Source organism: Sceloporus occidentalis, unplaced genomic scaffold, assembly GCF_023333645.1.
Source record: "Sceloporus occidentalis isolate IW3139 unplaced genomic scaffold, rSceOcc1.0.p SCAF_3, whole genome shotgun sequence".
In the NCBI taxonomy this organism is placed as follows: domain Eukaryota; kingdom Metazoa; phylum Chordata; class Lepidosauria; order Squamata; family Phrynosomatidae; genus Sceloporus; species Sceloporus occidentalis.
The window spans coordinates 75159229-75182466 of record NW_028316983.1 but is presented as its reverse complement, the minus strand read 5'-3'; the positions used below and the strand labels follow the sequence as shown (position 1 = coordinate 75182466).

General features: G+C 40.2%; 1 protein-coding gene across 4 annotated transcripts in view; it reads left to right on the top strand.

Annotated features, from left to right (window-relative positions):
* The first annotated feature begins 11068 nt into the window (after window positions 1-11068).
* The window catches only part of MKNK1 (MAPK interacting serine/threonine kinase 1), a 52584-nt gene continuing 40414 nt past the window's right edge, over window positions 11069-23238 (top strand). For 2 of the 4 annotated variants that reach the window (XM_089515080.1, XM_089515077.1), the window contains exons 1-2: window positions 11069-11146; window positions 18771-18833. In XM_089515080.1, coding sequence (XP_089371206.1) covers window positions 18771-18833 — 63 coding nt within the window. In that variant the 5' untranslated portion in view covers window positions 11069-11146. Of the gene's footprint in view, window positions 11147-18770; window positions 18834-19865; window positions 19896-21350; window positions 21435-23238 lie in introns of those variants that run through there. The other 2 variants (XM_089515078.1, XM_089515079.1) reach the window with 2 other exon arrangements.

Below are 23238 nucleotides of genomic sequence, written 5' to 3'. Positions count from 1 at the left end.
GGATTTGAGAACACATAAGAATACCGCACACACCTCTGTTGGAACGTTCTCATCCCGTTCCAGCTCTCTGGGAACACATTCATATCTGTACCCTCCTGGAACACATTTGGAACGCATTTAAGCGTTCTGAGAACCCGATTGGAACACATACTGTGCGGTATACTCAAATGCGTTCCGTTCTCATCACGTGATGAGAACGGTCTCAGAACGCAGTGCGATAAACTTCATAGTGTTCAAGTGCTATTTTACTGCTGCAGTATAACCTTTTTTAAAGGCAAGAGGTGAAAAAAGGAGACTTTTTTCTTTCAATATATATCAGCATTAAAAAGGCGCCTATTTGAGGATGGAACCAAAATGTTGTAGGTGTCAGAAGTTGCCAAAAATAATCGAGGAGAACAGAAATATTTGAATAGCTTTTTTAAAATTCAGTTCAGAGAACGACAGCAACAAATACTACTGTCTTTCAGTAATTTGCCCTTGAGTCTGCCACAAAATAAATTCAGACCACATATACACAACATGGACATTTTCAGGATCATGCTTTGAGTGTCTGTGTACATGTGTGCACACAGGTGTATCTGCAAGTGGTTTCTTACTGATAAAATGCAGTAGAAATTGGCATTCAAAAGATGTTGTGAAGATTCCCCACTGCTAGAAGGATCACCCAGAAAATACATATTTTAATGTACTTTAATAATTATTCTGCATGATAGATTTCGTATCTTCAGGGATACATAACCTGATGTGCATTTCTGGCTGGATATTTATTTATTTAGTGAATTTCTACATGGGCTTTCCGCCAGTTAATTTGAGGCAGTGTATATGATCTCTACTCCCTATTTTGTCCTTAGAACTACTCTGCGAGGTGTGTCATACTGACCCATTCTCACCCAGTGAGTTTCATGGCTCAGCAGGAACAAGAGTCTAGACCTTCAACTGAATACCCTAACCATTACACCACGCTTGCACTCAGATCCATAAAGTTGTAGATTTTTATCACAATCCATAGAATTGTGGTCCATGTCTCTCTATGTTTTCAAGTAGGATCACAGAACATGCAAATCACTAATCAGAACAATGACTGAGGCTCTGCCTGGGTATGAAACCCATGTGGTGTGTGTGTGTGTGTGTGTAGGGATAACAGCTGCCACTGACCAGGAGAACTTAGATGGAGGGATGTTTGCTGGTTTGGAGTATAGGAAAGAGAGGCAGTGTGGCACTTACTGGTCTGACTATTTGAACCAGGACACAGGGAGTCAAAATCATTAATTTCTGCTCAGCCATGGAAATCCAGTGGTTGACATTTGATGAGTGACACACTCTCAGCAAACCTCTTCCAAAGAAATCTTGCCAAGAAAACCCTATGATAGGGTTATCATAAAATGGATTTAACTTGACAGCACATAACACAAATGAAAAGGAAAGTATCTTGAACCCTGTACATAAATAAACAATCTCTTTTCAGTGTGATTTCACAGTAATCAGTAGTGTAATTCCTAATACAGGAAGCTAAAGACAAGGTAGAATAGCATGGCATGATAGAAAATCCTCTGTAGAAAAGCTTGTTCTTTTGGTTTGCTTTCAGAATGGAAGATAATGGTGCACACAGGTGAGAGTCACAAGACAATCGCACTCAGAGCAGTGCCTATGGAGTCTAGCTAGGATGAAGTGGAATGGGGAACCCAAGACAGAAACAGTTATGAAGGCAAAACAAAACAAAACCCTGCCTTTGAACTTCTCTGAGCCACAACAGTGAAAATGACATATTTCTACTCAGTCATTTCCAAGAGAATGACACGACAAGGTAAAATGCCTGTTTTCATATTAATGTTTATTTTGCTATTGTTATTATTATTGTACACCTTCAATTCAGTTATAAGTTATGGTGACACGAAAGTGAACTTGTTATGGGGTTTTCTTGGCAAAATTTGTTAAGAGGGGGTTGCCTTTGCCTTCTTCTGAGGTTGAGAGAATGTGACTTGCTCAAGCTCGCCCAGTGGATTTCCATGGCTGAGTGGGGATTTGAAACCTGATCTACAGAGTCATTGTTCAATGCTCAAACCACTACACTATTCTGTCCTTCTGATCTATACACTCAATGCATAGATTTTTCTAAATACTGCAGCATAATTTCCTAAATATACTGCAGAATAGTATTAGGGAACAAACATCCCCTGAGCCTGTTTTGGGGTGGATGACATTGGGGTCGTAGATTACAACTCCTGTAACCCTTCAACATTGGCTATTCTGGCTAAGGTGGATGGGAGTTGTAGTCCAGAGAGATCTGGCAGACCGCAGAGCCAAAGTAGGCATGGAAGAAACCATAGACATGTCTCAAAATGTTCAAATTTTTTGTTGAACTTTACTACCAATAGACAATCAATTTTTTTAGTATTCTGGGGCATGTTTCCTTCTGCATTTCTCTTCTGCAGATTGCATTTGATGCTTCCCAATTTTTATTTCTTCTTAGGGATGGGCAAAGAATGGTCCTCCAAATATTGTTACACTGCAACTTCAAGCATCTCTAACAAACACAGTCAGTGGTGAGGAATCATGGGAACTATGATACAACAGCATCTGGAGAGTTGTGATTAATCTGTTCAGATTAAAGGGACAAGTGTCACATTATCTTTTGTGTTATATGTACTACCTACCATATGTATTGTAGTTGTAATCACAATGTTTTATTCTTTCTTCCAAGTGTTTATTTGTTATGCAGGGACATTTGACCAAAATTAATGAATAGTTCAGAACAGAGTGGTCAGGGTCAAATTGATCAGCATCTCTGCAGCAGTGAGAGGCCAGTTTCTTCTATGACACCCTCCCTGCTGATAATTATGTTCTAATGGGGACAAAATTTAAGATCTACTCCATCTCTTTTTGAAATGTATGTTTAATCCTGTTTTTACTGTATTTTTTAAAAAACTAGTTTTTAAAAATGTATTTCAAATGTATTTACCTTCAAGTCACCTGTCAACTTATGGTGACCCCATGAATTTCCTAAGGTTTTCTCAGGCAAGACTCAGAGGTGGTTTTGCCAGTTCTCTCTCTGAAAGATAACCTATAGCACCTGGTAAGTCATTGGATGTCTCCCATCCAAGTACTTAACAAAGCTGACTCTGCTCAGCTTCCAGGGTCAGATGGGATTTGGTACTTTTGGGGTATTCGTTCACCAGAATTGCCCCCACAAACATGGAAGCCTCTGCAAGTCCCATAAAACCTCTGGGTTGTTTTATCCTCAGACAGACTTCTGCAAGGGCCCTTGCTGCTCTGCCTGATTATTTCTTTTTAAAATATTCAAATGTCTAATTGTACAATTGCATATATTACAAGAAACTGATAGAAAGCTGTAGGATTTCATTAAAAAGAAATGGCGTTTATAGTCCTTTTGTTTGTTCAGGAAAAAACAACAGTAAAAACATATCTTGTGTTTCTCCAGAGCTTTTCTGTCACCCAGGCTGTTCTATGATACATCTTTAATAAGTATCTTGGACAAGACATTTATTTTAAAAAGCTTTTAGTAGAAAATCTATTAGCAGAACACATCAGATAAAGTCATGTGGGAAATTAGTTATTTTATATTCATATTAGCTAGAACAGTGTCAAACCCCTGTGATTTTTCCCATTACTCTTTGGCTAGAAAATTAATATTTCTTACAAGTATAATTCTCTACAAAATAACATGTGTTTAGAGTTGAATTAAAACACAAGAAGCATCTGTTTCCATTTTTCTTTCTAATAGATATATATTATTTTTGTGAAAGTGGTGACATAGAAATACTGTACCCTTAAGACACCCAAAACTACACTCAAGACAAATTCGTTGTTGTTGTGTACCTTCAAGTCATTTCTGACTTCTGGTGACCCTAAGGTGAACCTATCATGTGGTTTTCATGGCAAGAGTTGTTCAGAGGAGGTTTGCCATTGCCATCCTCTGAGGACGAGCGCCTATGACTTGTTCAAGGCCATCAGATGGGTTTCATGGGCAAGCTGGAAATTGAACCCTGGTCTTCAGAGTCGTAGTCCAATGTTCAAACCACTACACCATGCTGGCTCTCAGAAGACAAATTTGATCCCAAAATGCAGAGTGGTATGACTGAAACAGTGTAAGCATTCTGTTTCCTAGTTCAGTTTGTGCATACATTTCTTCTTAAGAAGATCCAAGTTCCTCATTCTTATTGTTGCTGTTGTGTGCAACAGCATTTCCAGTTTATGGTGACCCTAAAAGGATGGGGGTTTTGTGGCAATATTTGTTCAGAGGAGATTTACCATTGCCTTTCCCTGAGGCTGAGGGCATGTGTCCAATGGGTTTCATGGCCAAGCAGGGAATTGAACCCTGGTCTCCACAGTCAAAGTCTAACACTCAAACCACAGTTGGCCCTCCTTATCCATGGATTTTTTTATACACGGATTTGAGCATCCATGGCTTGAAAATACAGTATTCCAAAAAAAGTATAAATTTCAAATAGCAAACCTTGATTTTCCCTTGTATATATGGGACACCATTTGTTGTGCCATTACAGTATATTTAATGGGACTTGAGCATCCACGGATTTTGGTATCCACAGAGGGTCTTGGAACCAAAACCCAGTGGATAACAAGGACCCACTGCACTTTGCCGCGCTGGTCCTTATTAGTTATGTAGAAAAACTTCTCACTCAGTTTCCCACCTAAACTTATCAAAACTCTTGTTTTTCTTCATAGCAATGGCCAGGATCCAGCAAGATACATCTACTGACAGACATTTTTTTGTCTCAGAAATCATAATCTTGTGTAGTCTCATTTGAAACCACTCCAGAGCCAGTTGCTGAGAGACTCCAAGAGAGACAGAAAGTACAGAAGCTTCAGTCATAGTGGTACTTTTCAGCATGGCATTGTATTTCAGCCACTGACCTATTATTAGGGCTGTAGAGTTGGAATCATTGTGTTTAGAGTTAGAGCAATCTTGGGTAGAATCATATTCTGTAGAAACGTACCAACTCCAGATTCAAAATAAAACTTATTAAATGCCTAGTTTGCTACATACCTGTATTTACTTTCATAGGAATTTAGGAAAAAAATTTCTTCAGAAATGTTAGTCAAATAAATATATTTTATGTGTTATGATGATCTACATGTTGGTGATTAAATGACTTATGCTATCATTTTACTACAGTTAATTTGTTATTATTGCAGGTCGAGTCTTCCTTAACTGGAATTCCAAAATCCAAAATATTCCAAAACCCCAAACCTTTTTAACAGGTGGCCTAGGTAGTGTACCATAAATGAATTTTGTGTTTCTTGGTTCCCATATCCAAGCTCTCTCATTATGTACGCACTGTATATGCAAATACAGGTATTTAAAAAACAAACAAACCAATAATCCAAAATCCAACGCAGTTTTGGTCTCAAGCATTTTGGATCACAGATACTCAACTTGTAATTAATATGCATTTGACATTTATGAAGGAATTGGACAGTAGAAAACAGAAGTTAGAGTCAAATATTTGGTATACTGACTCCACAGCCCTATTTCCAGCATATACAGCCAAAATACCCCACTGTACATTTTTTTTAATGTACAGTGTAATAAGTAATAAGAATTGGAATCCTGCACCTAAACTTGGCTAGGTTTTTAGAGGGCAGTAAATTGTTCAAATCAAATGGAATCTGCACAAACTCTTGCAGTGTACAATGTCTCTATCCAATATTCCAATTAGCTCATATGCCATTTCACACACCATCGCTCCGATACACAATATTCTGTGGCCACTGAGCATGTTTTCATTAGGATGCTCCCAGGTGCTATTCAACACCTGTAGAACCTCCAGTGAAGCAAATTCTGTCATCACCCTCCATTTTATGGCTCCCCCCCCCCCCCCCAGTGCAACAACAGTATCCAGATATCACGACAGTGCATCCTGGAAAACTGACTCATCATTCTGATGGCTTAGAGCTTCTGGTTCAGATATCATGAAAAGCAAACCATGGACAGAGTTTTTGGCTTGTTAAACTGCTCCTGGTAGATGAAAATGCCAAATGGGAGAGATTGAGCAAAATGCAGCAGTATACTTGCTCACTCATGATAAACTAGATTAAAAAAATAATGGTGTGAGGACTGGGCCACTATATAGTCCCTTCTCTAAGAAAATGAGAGAAAGAAAAGAAAAGGTAATCAGGGTAGAGAGGAACTGTCAAAATATCAGCAATACCAAAGCAAGATATTGTTGAGAGGTACCAGAAAAGCAGATACTGTTTTTGTAGAATTAAAGGTAGTTATGAGTAGGCTAAATTTCCAAGGATAGGGCTGTGAATATAAAAATGCTCCAATCTGATTCACACTGTTCTCTTCCTAATCAGTAGTGAACATTATTCTATGTTTGAATTCATTGCAGCAGATAATTCTGTCATTGTCATTTCTCTGTTTTTTTCTCTGTGTCTTTTTTACTTTAATTACAGCTGATTCTAGATAAAAAGCACAGACATCTCTGAAGATGCCAGACACAGATGCTGGCAAAACGTCAGGAAGACACTCTTTGAGAACATGGCCACATAGCCCGTAAAACCCACAAAAAACTATTTTTGTACTGTCATTCTTAGTCCCATTCTAGTCAGATAAGTAGTCTAATGGTCTCTTCTCTAAAAGAACTTCTGGTGTGCAGTTTTTGTTAAGACATTGCCTTCAGCTTAAGCCAGTATTTAACTGCTGCCTTTGATAAGTCTGGCTAGAAAATTCTGCATTATTCTCATTGCTTTTTGTCTGTGTTCCCTGAAATATAACCAGAGGATGTGCAACAACACTGTATGACTCCATCACTGTTCAGATCTGGAGCAGCAGTGGGGGATCCATATGAATATTTATGCGTAACACCTTTTAGTATATGAGTGTCTGGCACTCTGGTTGCTGTTTCCCCATGGCTAGATACTGAACAACACAGATAACACCTGAAAGGTGCAATCAGAAGACATGATGGGTGAAACTGAATCTAAGCTTGGAAAGATTCTTTTCTGGAGATTATGGAAGTTGAGGCCAAAAAAGGTCATGGTTCCAAGCTATGAAGGAAATTTCCTACACAGGATCGGTCTGTTCAATGGGACTTCATCCATCTGGCATTGCTAATGTGTAGTGTCCATCTGTGGGGAAGTGCATACATGCTAAAGAAAGCACACCCTTTTAAAATCAGCTAATGACAGTCAGGTCTTGTGCAGGACTACCTAACGTAGCAATCAAATGTCAGATTGGGTTTGTGGAGGCAGTAGCTAAAATTTCCAACCAATCTTCAACTGAGGACAGTTCTCAGTGTAATAACCTCTTGTGGTTACCGTGGATGACATTTGCTGAGTCTAAATCCAGCCTGACACCTGTGGTTTCATAATTTTGAAAACAAGATTGGAAAACAATTATTCTGAGTAATAATCCTCATTTCACCCAGACCACACTCTTATAAAAAATAGAGCAGTTTTATCTAATTATCTAATGCTGCTTGTTGTATGGCAGACACACTTTTCAGTATTGCTCAGCTAAAGTATTTCACAGCATCCATGTGCCCTTTTCATCTTTAGTTTACTTCACCACCTGCATGCCTCATTAGCTAGATGCCTCTGGCATAAATAGTTCAAGTAAGCAGTGCCACTATATGTCACACACACACACACACACACACACACACCCCTATACTGAACTAAAATGACAATAGGTACATTTGAGTGTGTACTATGATCTGAAATCATTATGGGCATAATGAAGTCAAAGTTGGTCCCATTTATTAAGTTAGGTAATCAATCGATCAATAAGTATTGGGAGATTTTAGCTGTATGCACAGAAGAAATAATCCAGTTTGAGACCAGTTTAACTGCCATGCCATGCTCTGGTGCTGCAACAAATTACAGTTCCTAGAATTCCATTGCATTGAGCCCTGGCAGTTAAAGTGGTGTCAAACCAGATCATTTCTGCAGTGCGGATGCAGCCATGGTCTGTGAGATAGCCTGGACCTAAGCAATACAGGCCTTAAGGTTTGTTAGATTATGTTCTATGTTCATTTCAGTGACTGATCACAACATTATTCTGCTTCCAAGGAATACTGGTAACAGCAGGAGGTATTTCATCACACTCAAACTTGCATGCATATATGCATACACAAGATTGTATTGCTGCATAGTGCTTTTCTCAAATAAATCTTGATTCTGTGGTAATAATGGGTCAGTTGGAGAAAAAAGTAACCAAGAAGCTTGTAGCACCTTTAAAAGAGAGAGGGGAGGTAGGAAAAACAAATCACTTGGCACCTTTAAGACTAGCACATGTATTTCAGTATAAACTTTCATGGACTACAGCCAATATTTTAAGACTGCATTTCTTTCTTCTGTTCTTTTTGTACTGAAACAAACTTACATGGTTGTTAGTCTGTAGCACTTTAAATAGTAACAAATTTATTAAGGCATAAACTTTCCTGGGTTTGATTTGTCGACAGTTTATTGGTAGTAATTCATTGTCATTGTCACTTTATTTTTATAGTGCAAGAAATGCCATTCAGAAACAAGTCCTACAACTGACATAGGTTCAACTTAAACTTTTTGAAAGAACAAATATTTTAAGCTATAGGCCATAACATCTGAACTGGATTTCACTGCTTAAATTTCTGAGTTAGTCTTATATTGGTGTAGTCCTACACATTAATGCAAAATAAATAACTAAATAAAAATAAATAAAACAAAAATAACTGGTTTTTCCCCCCAACCTTGCTGTCAACAGAGAATGTTGCTGCTGAGGCACAAAGCCCTCCTTCCTTGTAACTCAAGGCAGTGCCTGTGGATGCTCTTCCCCTTGGCTGCATCTGCACTGCAGAAATAATGCAGTTTGACACCGCTTTAACTGTCATGGCTCCATGTTATGGGATCCTGGGCTTTGTAGCTTGTTGTGGCAGCAGAACTCTCTGACAGAGAAGGCTAAATATCTCCCAAAACTGCAGTTCCCAGGATTCCATAGTATTGAGCCATGACATTTAAAGCAGTGTCAAACTGCACTAATTCTGTAGTGCAGATGCAACCCTGGACCACAAACCTCCTCATCTGCTTTTCCTTCCACTCTGAACAACTCAAATCTCTCCCCCTCCTCTTGCATTCCTATGGCCATTCTCACACGCAGACTGCGTGAAAAATGGAGGACATTCCAGAAAAATGTAGGCCATAACCAACTAAAAAAAAAAAAATACTAATAATATAGACCCATGCTTCTTAGACATGCTCAGAATGGTGGAAATCTAGGACATGTTTTGGAAAAGGAGGATGCCTGGTCACCTTGACTGCTATATAGGTCTGTCCCTGGGCTTTCCACTCCACCAAATGTTTTACATCAACACCACCAAAAGTTTTCCTGATGCAAAAGTGTGAAGGTTTCTTGAGAAATTTTGCTACCTTTTCTGCCTGCAAAGAGCCTTGTGGCCTCACAAAGGATCATACATATTGGATTGCAAAGGAAGTACCTTTTTCTGTTGCAAACTGATGTTAAATTTCCTGTATTTTGAGAATCTTCCAGTTGCCACATGGCCAGAAACAGGAGGTGCCAGCCTGCAAGAAATACCCCTCAATACCATCTGAACTGAGAACAAAAACAGCAAAAATGCAGGGCTAGAACTAACACTTTCCATATTTTTCCTCCTCTATGGTTTTTAACACCTTGCCTGATGAAGAAACCAGTGGAGCTTCGAAAGCTTGCAACATATATTGTGCATTTTGGTTGGTCCAATCAAGGTATCACAGTTTGGCGGATTTGGGAAGTTATTGGCTTTGCATCTGAGGAGTTAGGCTCAAGTCTAGCTTTCAGCTCATCTCAAAGGTGCTGCAAGAGCACCTTTGCCGACTGAGATCCCAAATGCACTGCAGAAATAATCCACTTTGAGACTGCTTTAACTGCCTTGACTCAGTACTAGGGAATTCACCACTGCCATTCCCTTCTCCTTTTGTGTCTTGTCATTTTTTAGATTGCTCTTGGAACACATCATGAGAAGGAGGGACTCATTGGAAAAGACAGTAATGCTGGGAAAGGTGGAGGGAAGTAGGAAGAGAGGTAGGTAGGCCACATGCCAGATGGATGGACTCTATAGGTCATGGGTTTTATGGAGTTGCAGGAAATAAGCAGAGCAGTGGAGGACAGAGGATCTTGGAGATGTCTCATCCATAGGGTCGCCATGAGTCGAGATCGACTTGAGGGCATGAGAGCTTTTTAGCTGAAGAGCGGATTATAAATACTCTAAACAAACAAACAAATAAATAAATTCTGAGAACTGCACTTTTGTACTTGGTCTTGTAGCACCTTTGAGAGTCACTGAAAGAAAGGAGTTGGCAGCAGGAGCTTTCCAAGACTTCAGCCTCCTTCCTCAGATGCAGGTAGTTTTGTGAGGCACTGAGCCTTCTCTGTCAGAGAGCTCTGGGGCCACAACAAAGTACAAAGCCCAGGAACCCATAAGTGTCAAACTGCATGATTTTTGCAGTGCAGATGCGGCCGAGGGAAAGAGCATCTATACATGATTTGTTATTTTAGGAAGGAGGGAGGGTAGAATTTGGGGTTATTGAATATTGTTGTTTTCTTATGTATCAGACGTTTTACTGTAAACCGCCTCAGTCCTAATCAGAGTAGGTGGGATATAAATAAAAGTTGTTGTTATTATTATTATTATTATGGAGCCAGGGCAGTTAAAGCAGTGTAATTTCTGCAGGGCAGAGGCAGCTAAGGGGAAGAGCATCCACAGGTACTGCCTTGAGGTACCCAAAGCCCAGGATCCCATAACATGGAGCCAGGACAGTCAAAGCGGTGTCAAAGTGCATGATTTCTGCAGTGCAGATGCAGCCAAGGGGAAGAGCAACCGCAGGCACTATCTTGAGGTACCCAAAGCCCAGGATCTTTCTGATGATTCCTGCAGTGAGTATTGGACTCCAGGCTACCTTTTCTAAGCTCAGCCTGTTTCTCCATTAAGCAGAGAGGCTGCATTCCTGGAGCATGCGCTTGCCTACATTTTGGCAAGGGAAAATACATCCTCCCATTTGGGGGGGGGCGGGGGGCGGAGCAACCTGATGACGTAACCCTCTGGTAGCCCCGCCCCCGGAGTGACTGGGCAGAAGCCCGGCCCGAGTGGGGGAGGGAGGCTCCAGTCCGGAGGAGGAGGCCCTGGAGGTGGGTGCAAGGGATGGGGAGCAAGGCAGGCTCAGAGGGGGGCTGGTGGGGCAGGGGGCAGCCCAGGAGGGGGACCCTTCGCCCTCCTGTCCTGGGAGGGAGGCAGCCAAGGGGAGGAAGGGAGGCTCAGGCTGCCTCGGGGGCTGTGGGTCAAGCCAGGCAAAGGAGGGAGCACCCAGAGCCCTAGCATTCAAAGGGATGCCTCAGCTGGGACTGGGGTCTCCAAGCAGATGGCTTGGCTGCAGGGCCAGCTTTTGTGTCTATATGGGAGAGAGAGAGGGAGGGGGATGAAAGAAAGACACTCTGCACATGCACCCAAGCACGTGCTGCTTAAAACTTGCTAACTGCCGACAGGTTTCCTTGGTTGTTCACTGCCTTCGAGTCAATCTCGACTCATGGGGACTCTATGGATGAGACATCTCCAAGACCCTCTGTCTTCCACTGCTCTGCTTAGTTCCTGCAACCGATAAAACCCGTGACTTCCTTCACAGAGTCCATCCATCTGCCAGGTGCCCTTCCTACTTCCCTCCACTTTCCCCAGCATTATTGTCTTTTCCAATGAGTCCTACCTTCTCATGATGTGTCCGAAGTATGACAGCCTCAGTTTGGTCATAGAATACTACAGTTGGAAGAGACCCCAAGGGCCATCCAGTCCAACCCCTTCTGCCATGCAGGAACTCTCAATCAAAGCATCCCCAACAGATGGCCATCCAGCCTCTGTTTAAAGACCTCCAAGGAGGGAGATTGCACCACTCTCTGAGGAAGGAGTGTGTGCCACTGTCAAACAGCCCTTACTCAACTTGGCTTCCAGGAAGGTTTCCGGCTTGATCTGCTTTAGGACCCATTTGTTTGTCCTTTTGGCTGTCCATGGGATCCTCAGCGCTCTTCTCCAGAACCTCATCTCAAATGAATGGATTTTCTTCCTATCCTCTTTCTTAACTGTCCAGCTCTCACATCCATACCTGGGAATAGGGAATACAAAAGGAGGACAGCAGCGTCCTGGTCCTCTTGCCGATGGATTCAGAGCTATGGCCGTGTTAGTCTATAGTTAGGGAGATACTTGGCAGCACCTTTGAGACTGACTGAAAGAAAGTAGTTGGCAGCAGGAGCTTTCCTAGACTTCAGTCTACTTCTTGAGATGCTTTTGTCCAAAGACTGAAGTCTAGGAAAGCTCCTGCTGCCAACTTCTTTCTTTTACTTAGTCTCAAAAGTGCTACAAGATATCTCTCTCTGCATACGTGGTGATAAAGATTATTACATGTGTGTGTGGGCAGTGAAGTTTCTTTAGTGTGATGGAAAAAGGCAGTAGGCTAGTATTGATCCTGCCACACTGGATTTTAAAAAGATATTTTAAATCCCATTTTTTAACCTGTGTTTTTACCTGCCTTTTTTGCTACTGGGGGGTCCTGGAACCAAACCCGGAGGATACCAAGGGCCCACTGTATTTTCTTTTATTCTGTATCCCCTTTTTACCTCTGCTGGTCAATAACTGTCATAAAGATGAACTTGAACTTTTCCTGATTTTTTTTTGGGGGGGCATAAGCAGCAAAGGGGAGATGTCCTTGGTTGGAATAGAAGCCTCCTGTTGTTGTTGTTGTGTGCCTTCAAGTCATTTCCCACTTATGGCATCCCTAAGGTGAACCTGTCCTGGGGTTTTGTTGGCTAGGTGTTTCAGACAGGCTTTGCCCTTGCCTTCCTCTGAGGCCGAGAGAGTGTGACTTGCCCAAGGTCACCCAGTGGGTTTACACGGCTGGCCCATGACTCAAAGCTTGGTCTCCAGAATCATGGTCCAACACTCAAACCATTAGATCAAACTCCTACCTGCTTTTTAAATAGAATTCTCTCTTTAATGGTTTTTAAACTTTTGTAAATACAGTACAATTTTAGCTGTAATTTTTTTTTTGCAATCTTCTTTGAGTCCCTTGCTGGGAGAAAGCTGTTAACTACCAAGTCAGCTTTGGCTTATGGCAACCTCAAGAAGGAGAGACCTCCAAGTCATCCTGTTATCATCTGTTCCATTCAGGTCTTGCAGACTCAGGGTCATGGCTTCCTGGATTGAGTCCATCAATGCTATCTTCCTCTTCCCCCCCCCCCCCCTGCCTTTTACCTTACTAAGCATTCATGTATTTTCTAGTGAGTCCTGTTTTCTCAAGATATGGCCAAAGCAGGACATTCTCAATTTAGTCATCTTGGCTTTTAGGGAGAGTTCAGGCTTGATTTGTTCTGGGACCCCTTTATTTGTCATTTTAGCAGTCTGCGGTATTTGCAGCACTCTTCTGACCCACATTTCAAATTAGTTGATTTTCTTCCTATCAGCTTTCTTCGCTGTCCAGCTTTCACAACCTTACACAGAAATGGGAACTATGGTGCTTTACAGACTGCCCAAAAGGGCAGTCTGCTGGCGTCCATGTTTGCCGCGCAAGGGAACTGCAGCGGACAAACTGCACGGTTCCCCAGCTCAGCAAGAAGAACCCGCAAAATTAATAGTCAGTGGTATACCTTTACACTTTAGGATGTTGTCTAGTTCCATCATGGCTGCCCTTCCAAGTCCTAGTCTTTTGATTTCTTGACTACAGTCTCCATTCTGATTAATAACTGAATCAATGTCTGGAAAATCATGAACTATTTCAGTGTACAAGGAAATCATCTGCCGTCATTCTTTTTGTTTTCTTAATGCTCATCTGTAAACCTGCATTTGTACTTTCTTCCTTGAATTTCTTCAGCTATGATTCCAAGTCTTTGCTCTTTCTGATAACAGTATGGTTTTATCACATACCTTAAATTATTCATTTTTTTTCCTCCAGTGTTCACACATCCTTCCTCCAAGTCTAATCCCGCTTTTTGTATGATATGTTCAGCATATACAGTGAATGGATAGGTGATAAAATATAGCCTTGCCTGATCCACTTCCCAATTGGAAACCATTCCATTTCTCTGTATTCTGTCCTAATGGTAGCCTTTTGTCCCAAGTACAGATTATGCATTGGGATAAACAAATACTGTTGCACATCCATTTCTTTAAGAGCGAGCCATAGTTTTTCATGATCTGTAAAATCAATGGCTTTGCTATACTCTATACAGCATAGGATATCCAATGTATATTTGCAATATGATCCCCAGTGCCTCCCCCGCCCCTGAACCCAGTTTGGACAGCTAGTATTTCTCACTCCTTAAATGATAAATGTCTTTGTTGTGGAATTTTGAGCAACACTTCATTTGCATGGGAAATTAATGCAGTCTCCCATGGATACTACAATCCCTGGTAGCTCCTTTCTTGAAGATTGGAAGGTATCCAGTGCGCCTGCGCCATACAAAAGCACACTATACGCAGCTTTCAGCTTATGCTGAAGCTGCACAGCAAAATAATGAATGGTACACGTGCCGCAAGCACAAGCCCCATTATATTCAATGGGGCTCGAGCATACACGTTTGGTGGTGGTCCAGAACGGATCCCTGCGTAAAGTAAATCTCCACTGTATTTCCAATCTGTGGGCCATTTTTTTGTTTTCCATATTTGTTGACAGATTTTAGTTAGAGCTAGAGTAGATTCTATTTCTGCAGACTGAAGCAGTTTTATTGGTATACTTTCTGTTTTTGGTGATTTATTTCTCCCAAGTGCTCTGAATGCAGCTTCCACTCCACTTTCTGAAATTGAAGGTTCATCTTCATATGGCTCTTCCTCAAATGAATCTGTCATCCTTTCATCTCTTTTTATATAGTTCTGTGTATTGTCGCTATCGTCTTTTTAGTTCTGTCTGGTCATGTAATGTGTTCCCCTGCTGGCTGTATGGCACCCCTACTCTTGGATTAAATTCCCCTTTGATTTTTAAATAAAATAAAATAAATACGTTTATTATTTTTGTGCTTAGTGATGGTAAACATAGTTTCTCTCCATGTCCTCTGTACACCAAAGTGGTACACCCTAGAATTAATACGTCATAGCTATGGGTCTTGAAATAGCAGTTAGAAAATGTATTCTAACATGAGGCATCAATCCAACACATGAACCACTAAGCTAAATAATAATGGGGGTGTTAGGGTTTGATAAACCCCCCTCTCTCTCGCTGCTCTTCCTTTGGCTGGGTTGCCCCCCTCTTCTACTCCTTACTTTCTCTCCCCACCTTCCCCTTTCTGAGTTTTGGCACGGTAACAGTGCACCTGCAGAGTCAAGGCCAAGCTGACCCAGACAGGGAGGGAGATAAATTAGTCTTCGGTGATAAGACATAGAGTTTCATTCTCATTAAATGTTAAGAACACACTTTTTTTAATTTGGGTTATTGAAAGTTCAGAAGGAGGGTGCCCGAAGCTTAAGCACTGTCTTCTGTATAAAAGGCTGCTCTACACTTTGTCCGGTGGCACAGTTTGGTAGAAATGATTCCCCTGTGTTCATTTGCATGCAAAATAAAAAGCCATCTTGGATCATGGACTTAGTTTGTTTGTTTCTCCTGATTGGTACCTTTACAGGGGGAAATACAAATTAGATAAAATTTCAGCTAGGCTAACAGATAGGCCCATACTTTTAGATCTACAGGAATTGCTCTGCAGATCTAGAAAGTCTGCAGATTTAGAACACTAACTACTCTTAGTCTAACAAGAACACAGGGATATGTTGTGTGTATGTGTATTTGCCTTCAGATTACCTTTCGAATTATGGCGACACCATGAATTTCATAGGGTTTTCTTAGGCAAGAAATACACAGAAGTGGTTTTGTTAGGCAAGGAATACGCTAAGGTGGTTTTGTCACTTCCTTTCTCTGAAATCTAGCCTACAGCACTTGGTATTCATTGGTGGTGTCCCATCCAAGTACTAACCAGGGCTGACCCTGCTTAGCTTCCAAGATCAGGATCTGATGCCTTTAGGGTATGTAGGCCTCTAGAGGAATATGTTAAGGCCTGTATGTAAGCCAAGAAAAGGAACCTGTAGCCCTCTGGATGTTTGCACAAGAATACCCAAACTTTAACTTACAGTTGGTCCTTCTTATACACGGATTTTTTATACACAGATTCAAGCATCCACAGGTTGAAAATGTTCAAAAAAGTATAACTTTCAAATATAAAACCTTAATTTTCCATTTTTTATAAGGGACACCATTTTGCTATGTTATTATATTTAATGGGACTTGAGCATCTACAGATTTTGTTATACACGGGAGATCTTGGAACCAAACCCCAGCGTATAACAAGTGTCCACTATACTATTAGCTATGTTGTCTAGGGTTGCTGCTGAAGTCCAAACATTTAGCAGGCCAGAGTTTCCCAAACTGTGATGTTTGCAAGGTACACTGTATAACCTATGTTTATCTTACTAGTTTCTCTGGAATAGTGGAAACACATAGGAGCTAAAACAGTTGACACAACTGGACTTTAGGAGCTGGCTGTAGTGAAATTAAGGATATAGTTAATAATTGCCTTTCTGCAGTCTAGCTAGTCCACCGCTCTGTTGCTTCTGGAAACTTACCAGGAAGACACAAATGTGCTGGTTTTTCTTGTTGACTGTTTTCAGCAATTGTTCAGAGGTGTATTACCTATTATTATTATATTTTAGTTTCTTATATCCTGCCTTTCTTACTACATAGGGACTCAAAGTGGCTAACAGCAAATGCAAAAACAATACAATTTAAAAACATTAATCAACAACATTAAAATATATAAATATAAAAATTTAAAAACAATTAAACAATTTTAAAAGTTTCAACATCTATAAATCAAAATTTAACATGTTAAAAATACAAACATTAAAATTTAAAATGCATAGCATTTAAATCCCAACCCATATCAGCTTGAAAAGGTCTGACAGCATAAAAATGTCTTTATCTGCCGCCAAAAGGATAGCTGGGATGGAGCCATCCTGGCTTCTGTAGGGAGGGAGTTCCATAGCTTGGGAGCAGCTACTGAGAAGGCCCTCTTTCTTATTCCCACCAAACAAGCCTGAGAGGGTGGTGGGACAGAGAGAAGGGCCTCTCTGGACGATCTCAACACTCTTGTGGTCTCCAGTTAACAACCTGGCTGCAGCTCTTTGGGCCAAGTGAAGTTTCTGAGCACTTTTCAAAGGCAACTACAAGTAGAATGCTTTGCAGTAATTCAAATACATACAGTAATACATGGTTAGCAGCTGCAAATGCACACATGTCTTCTGTTTAGATAAAACTTCCTTAACCTGGTGACCTCCAGATATGTGCAACTGCCACCTTCCCCAAACAGTGTGGTGAGGTTGCAGCCTAACCATATCTGGAGGACATTAGACAGATTTGCATATTGTGTCATGTAGCATATCTACCTCTGAAATAGACAAATTTGCTCCTCCCTTATGACATTTCGTTGTCTGCAAATGATGTGCCATTTTTCAGGTTCTATATTAGATACTTTATTTGGGCCAACATTTTTAAAAAATCAAGGCTACAAATACCCTGAAGGCATCAGATCCCAACCCATCTTGTAAGGCAAGCAGGGTCTAACCTGTTGGTAGTTGGAAGCAGGATTGCTAAAGAATATTAAATACTTTAGGCTATCTCTCAGTGAAGGCAATGGCAAGCCACCTCTGGATATTCCTTGCCCAAGAAAATCTTATGAAATTCAGGAAGTCTCCATAAGTCAGCAGGCAACATGAAGGCACCCACACATGCACACACACACACCTTTTTTTATCAGATAAAGTTGCAATCATATGAACCTAGTGGAATATACTTAAACATAAAAAACTTACATTGCATAGCTTTGCACTGACTGAAAAATATATTTTCCTTCTGCAGACACACACAGTAGTATAATATTTGATATTCTTTGTCTTGATCACATCTTGGTGTAATGAATGGAAAATATGTCTGGGATGTATTATCTGGAGAAAGTATGCCTGTGATGTACTATCTAGATGTTATGTCCAAATAATAAAAACGTTGGCTTCACAAACAGGAAAGTATTTTAATGACAAATAGTGTTCACTGTTACTAACTATTACTAGCAAAATGTTTTTTTAAATTACACCAAAAATGTTTTGCTTTGTTGTTTTTTTTAAATGTTTTTCTTCTTTATAAGATGCCTTATTCACAGTGTGTCATTGATATGGAAAGGCAGAGTATACATTTTTAAAGAAATAAAATGACTTGAAAGCACACAACAATAACAACAAACCTTAATGTAGAACTTGGAATTAGTAGTAGTAGTAGTAGTAGTAATAGTTATTATCTGCCTGAATCTCTCATCTATTATGATCAGGGGACATACTGGCCTGAAGATTCTGGGAGCTGTAGTCTAAACTCTTCTTTATCTGTTATGAATTAGGCTACTTCTGTCTTGTTTGCTTGCTAAGTCTGTATGGGGGATCACCTGTTTCTGACATTATGTTAAATCCACGTACCGTAATATTTCAAATTATTCCCGAATGTATCTTCATACAAATGTTTTAGTGATTCTTATGAGAAGTTCATTTCTGTAATTTGCACATGAAACGGAAAATACCTGACGACTGCTTTTCTAAAATAGGTTCAGGGTTTGCTTGCTTGTTTGTTTTTTTGGAATGACTTCCAAATCTTATGTATTCCATCTACCGAACATACAAAATTCTGAGAATCTCAGCTGTATTCTATCTCTTAAGAGCTGTGGCTAATTTTTCTTTCATCTTTTCCAGATGTCTAATGCAATCAGTCACAGTGCAATTTCAGAACTGAAGAGCTTCCCTTGTTCCATTAAGGTAAAATAGAAGGAACCGCCAAATAACTTGTTTTGTGTTCATGAGCTGTCTGCTATTCTTCATTTATGTATCTTGCTATATTCGTGCCCCCACATCATTTATTGTTTTACAAACATGCAGTTATAAGTTAATGTTGAGAGGCTTGTCTCATTAAATGCCTAGTTCTGTTTCATCCTTTTAAAAAGTCCCTAGAGGTTGAAAAGAATATCTTTGTTGCTGTTGATTATTGTTATTGAATTGGAACATTATTGATGTCTAAAAGCAGAGATCCCAAACAAAGCTGTTTTTGCCCTCCTTCCTACTCTTGGAGCAGACATCTCTGATGGGTCCTGCCCTGCAGATTGAATCAACTTTGGCCAGCACAAAAAATCTAGGAGAGGGCAAATTAGGTATAGCTAATCAAGGCAAACTGAGGGCATTGTCCCTCAGAATTAAAAATGTGCTCCTAAATGAAATTTTCCTGCAGCTCCCACCTGTTTAGTACTGCACAGGGTGAGACATTGAAACTAGATAACACCTAGAACTCTTATATCTGCTGTATTTGCATCCCTTTGGTGTCCTTGCAATTTCCTTTCCTCTGGATGCCTAAACTGTATTTCTAAATGTTCAACTGAAGTTTTAAGTTTCTACAATGCTAGAAATTTTGAGACCAAAGGAAAATTTCATTGGGGGGGGGGGCAGAATTCCTATGGGGGAAACAATGGGCCTGGACAGGCCAAAATAAAGCTACTTTGGGTCACTTTGGAGGTATGCTGTTTAAATGCTGCATGTGTCCTAAGAGGCCAGAAGCTGTGCCAAAGCCACGCTCCAGTCCTAAGGATTGGAGTGCAGCTTTTGCTCAGCTTTTAGCCTCTTCAGATACGTGTGTCATTTAAATAGCATACCTCTAAAGTGACTTGAAGCAGCTTTATTTTGGCCTGTCTATTTGGGCCCAGTGTTCTCATTTTGCCCTCTCTCCACTACACTCCTTGGTTGTTGTTTTTTTCCCAGTAAAGAAAATTCCACCATGATTTGTAAAAAAAAAAAAAAGTTATACACTTCTGAGAGAGGTGTGTCTGAAAGGTAAGCTGTAAATCTAGTAAATAAAATAATGGGATAATGTTTAATGTTTCGGCTTGAAAGTTGTTCCTAATGTTCTGTCTATGTTTCTCACTCCAATTTGACCTCATTATTTCTTGTCATCAGCTTTGGACATAAAAATGTATTCCTCTACTTCTTAAGGCAAGCGTGTTTCAGAGAAATGTTACTCAGTTCCTATTTAATTGTCCCCCCCCCCCCAGCTACACAAATTCAGCTTCTTCCATTTAGAATAGAATAAGCTTTTGTTGCAATCATAGACCAGCACAAGGGAGTGAGGTACATAAAATTGAAACATAAGGCTACATCTTCTTCCATTTCTCTTTGTCGATCATGTTTGTCTTAGCTCTAATCACGTTTGTTATTCTTTACAACTGTTTCATGTCTGTTTTGAAAATGATGATAGAATCAAGGGCTTTATCAGAAGATGGGTTTACTGCATGATTGCATTGGCTTAGTTCTATGTCTCATCTTTCCTTAATACACAACATTGTGACTCTCCCATTGTTGCATTGCATTTCCATAATTACTGGATCACATGTTTTCATTGATGGGAAAAACCTATTAATGGCTCCCGTATCACTGCTCTTTGGCTATTGCTTCTGGTGCAGTCGTTTCATTCCACTGCAATTGTGATATGTGTGAGTGGGCATGGTTCTCCTCTCCTCCTCCTCCCTATCCCCAAGCAAAATGGTGTCACTCCACTTCTGGTATCTGGTCAAAGAGAGTGTAATGATGTACAGGAACATTGTAGCTTTTACTCCATTCCTGATATTTAAAAAAAAAATTGGTTGGCCATAATTGTGTGGTTGTACTGTTGCGGTGAATTTCCAGTATGCCACAAATTCACAGTTACAGCAAAACAAATACACACACACACACCAGGAAGCAGAGTAAAAGCAACCAATGTGAACCAATGAATGTATAGGTGCCTTGTACTACACAAACACCTTAATGAGATGGGCAGATTATGATATGCATTGAGTATGTATGTGATTTCATTTAAAGGAGTGAAATGGCAGAAGCGAGAAGCATTAAAACTGTGCAAATGGGTCAAAAAAGAAAAGAAAAACAGTGCCTATGTATTATGTAGGGTGGACTCACGTAGGAAGGCAGGGTCAGCAAGACAGTGGAGAAGACTGATTGTGGGAATGTGCATCATCATAGCTCTGTTGCAGAGAAGGTGTGATAGTGATTGCTTCCATATCAGCATGTTTCCGTTTGCTAAAAAATGTGATTGCTGCGAGACAACAGGCTGGTGTGATAAATCTCTAAATGTGCTATTCCAATAGGAGGCTTGCAAGTAAGAGAAGTAATTCCTGCATTTTATATAAATAGTACCCCAATTTATGGCATTCATTTCTTTTCCAGCAGTAATAGCTTGCTCATTTATGAGTGCTTAGCTTGTTACCAGCTATTAATCCTAGTTCTTTCTTACAGGATGACTAATGTCTTGGAATTTATGCTGTCCGGTGGTAATCTCCAGTGCAGCCTGCTTGTCTATTCCATAGATTGCATAACTAGGTAAAAATCCACAAAGACGCTTTTTGAATTGTTAGGCAATTAAATTTGATGGTCCACATGCTTTTCAGTATAGAGAAGCAGTAGGAAGAGTAACTTGGAGCTTAATATCAGCAAAACAGTTATTAATATATAAAGCACACTCTTAAACTGGCCAAGTGCTTTTTCAGAGGCAAGTGCAGGAAGCCCAGGTGCCATTTTGCAGTTTGTAAACTAACATGTGCATTTGAAGTGAAATTTGCCCTTCAACAGATGACTGTGTGGGTGACTCTCATATTCCCAGAAGGAGCATTGAGTTTCATTTTGGCAAGTTTCTACTTCTTAGAAAGTAAGCATATGGACTTAAAAAGTGTTTTGTTAGGAGGAAACATACTCTTTTCTCCTCCTCCATCCTGTATGCTTTATGTCCCTCTGCAACTATGGATTAGAAAAATAGAACAAATTGACAGGAAATGTAGTATAAATGAAAGGCACCCATCTTGAGAATACAGTAAGTCCTTTTTACCAGTTGCATAATGCACAAGTTGCAGTCACATTTCAAGTATTTGCAGGGCTATTCCCTTAAAAATACCCTTTTCAGAATTGCTCTCCTTCAGTTGCTTTGTCCTATTTTGCTAGTCTTTCAGTCAGTATTACACCAAGAGGGACTCTTTTAAGAAATGTGCTGGTTAACAGAGAGGCAGTGGAAAGGAGAGTATTGCTAAAGGAATGAGCCCCAGTGGTTTGTCCTTTATTCCTGTGTTTCATTTAAAAAAAGCAAGCGTATTTCAGTGCTGAAGAGGGATATGTGTGTTGTAGAAATACAGTATATCATTCTTTATTAAATGTATGCATCAGTTTCCACTGCAGAAAACAGCGTTGGAGTGACTTTTCAATAAACACACACAGAGAGGGATGTAAGTGCAGACATCCATAACTTATAAAACAAAACAACCCCCTTTCCAAAGTAGGATGAACAAAAACAAAAACAATGGACAGCTAATACCAATGGATTTGGTTGCTCTTAGTAAACAAGAACCTCTTGTATACAGTAAAGGTTTAAATTAGTCATCTCTCTGAACTGTAGAGGTTTATGTGGGATGGGAAGCAGTCCTTTTTGTCAGCTTGGAACTTTCATTGACTAATCTGCAAGATAAGTCAATGTTATAAAATAAAAGCCTTTCCCAGTCTGCTGCCCACTAGATCAGTGATACCTAGTTTATTTTCTCTTGGGACCCCCTTTAAAGCTACATACAGATGTTTCTCACACACACACACACACACACACACACACACACACACCCATGTAGTATATGAATAAAAAAAATTTTTAGTGTGCATATTTTCATTTACCCATTCACATATATTCATATTTTAACTTCTTATAAGCAAATAACATTGTTCAAATTTGAATAGTTTTATTTAAGACAATTCATTATTTAACTCAACACATGTGTAAATTTTACACATAAAAGGTTTAGGAAGAGGTGGAGGGATAAAGAGCCTCCAAGTCTGATGCTCCCCTTTGAGCACCTCTCACACATCCCCTGGGGGTTCCATCCCACCATTTGTGAACCACTGCAGTAATTTGTTTTGGGCTGCTGCACCATCAGTCCCAGCTAGCATAGCCAGTTGCCAATAATTATTCTAGTCCAAAACATCTGGAATGCACCAGATAGATGGCATGGCTGAACAAAAACTACCCTGAGCCTAATGTATGAAAATGAAATAGAGGCCCGTTACAAACTGGCCGTTTTGTGCGTGTGGAGCGCACACTAGGGTTAGAAAGGGGCGGTGCTTCCGCACCCCCCTAACCCTAGTGCGCACT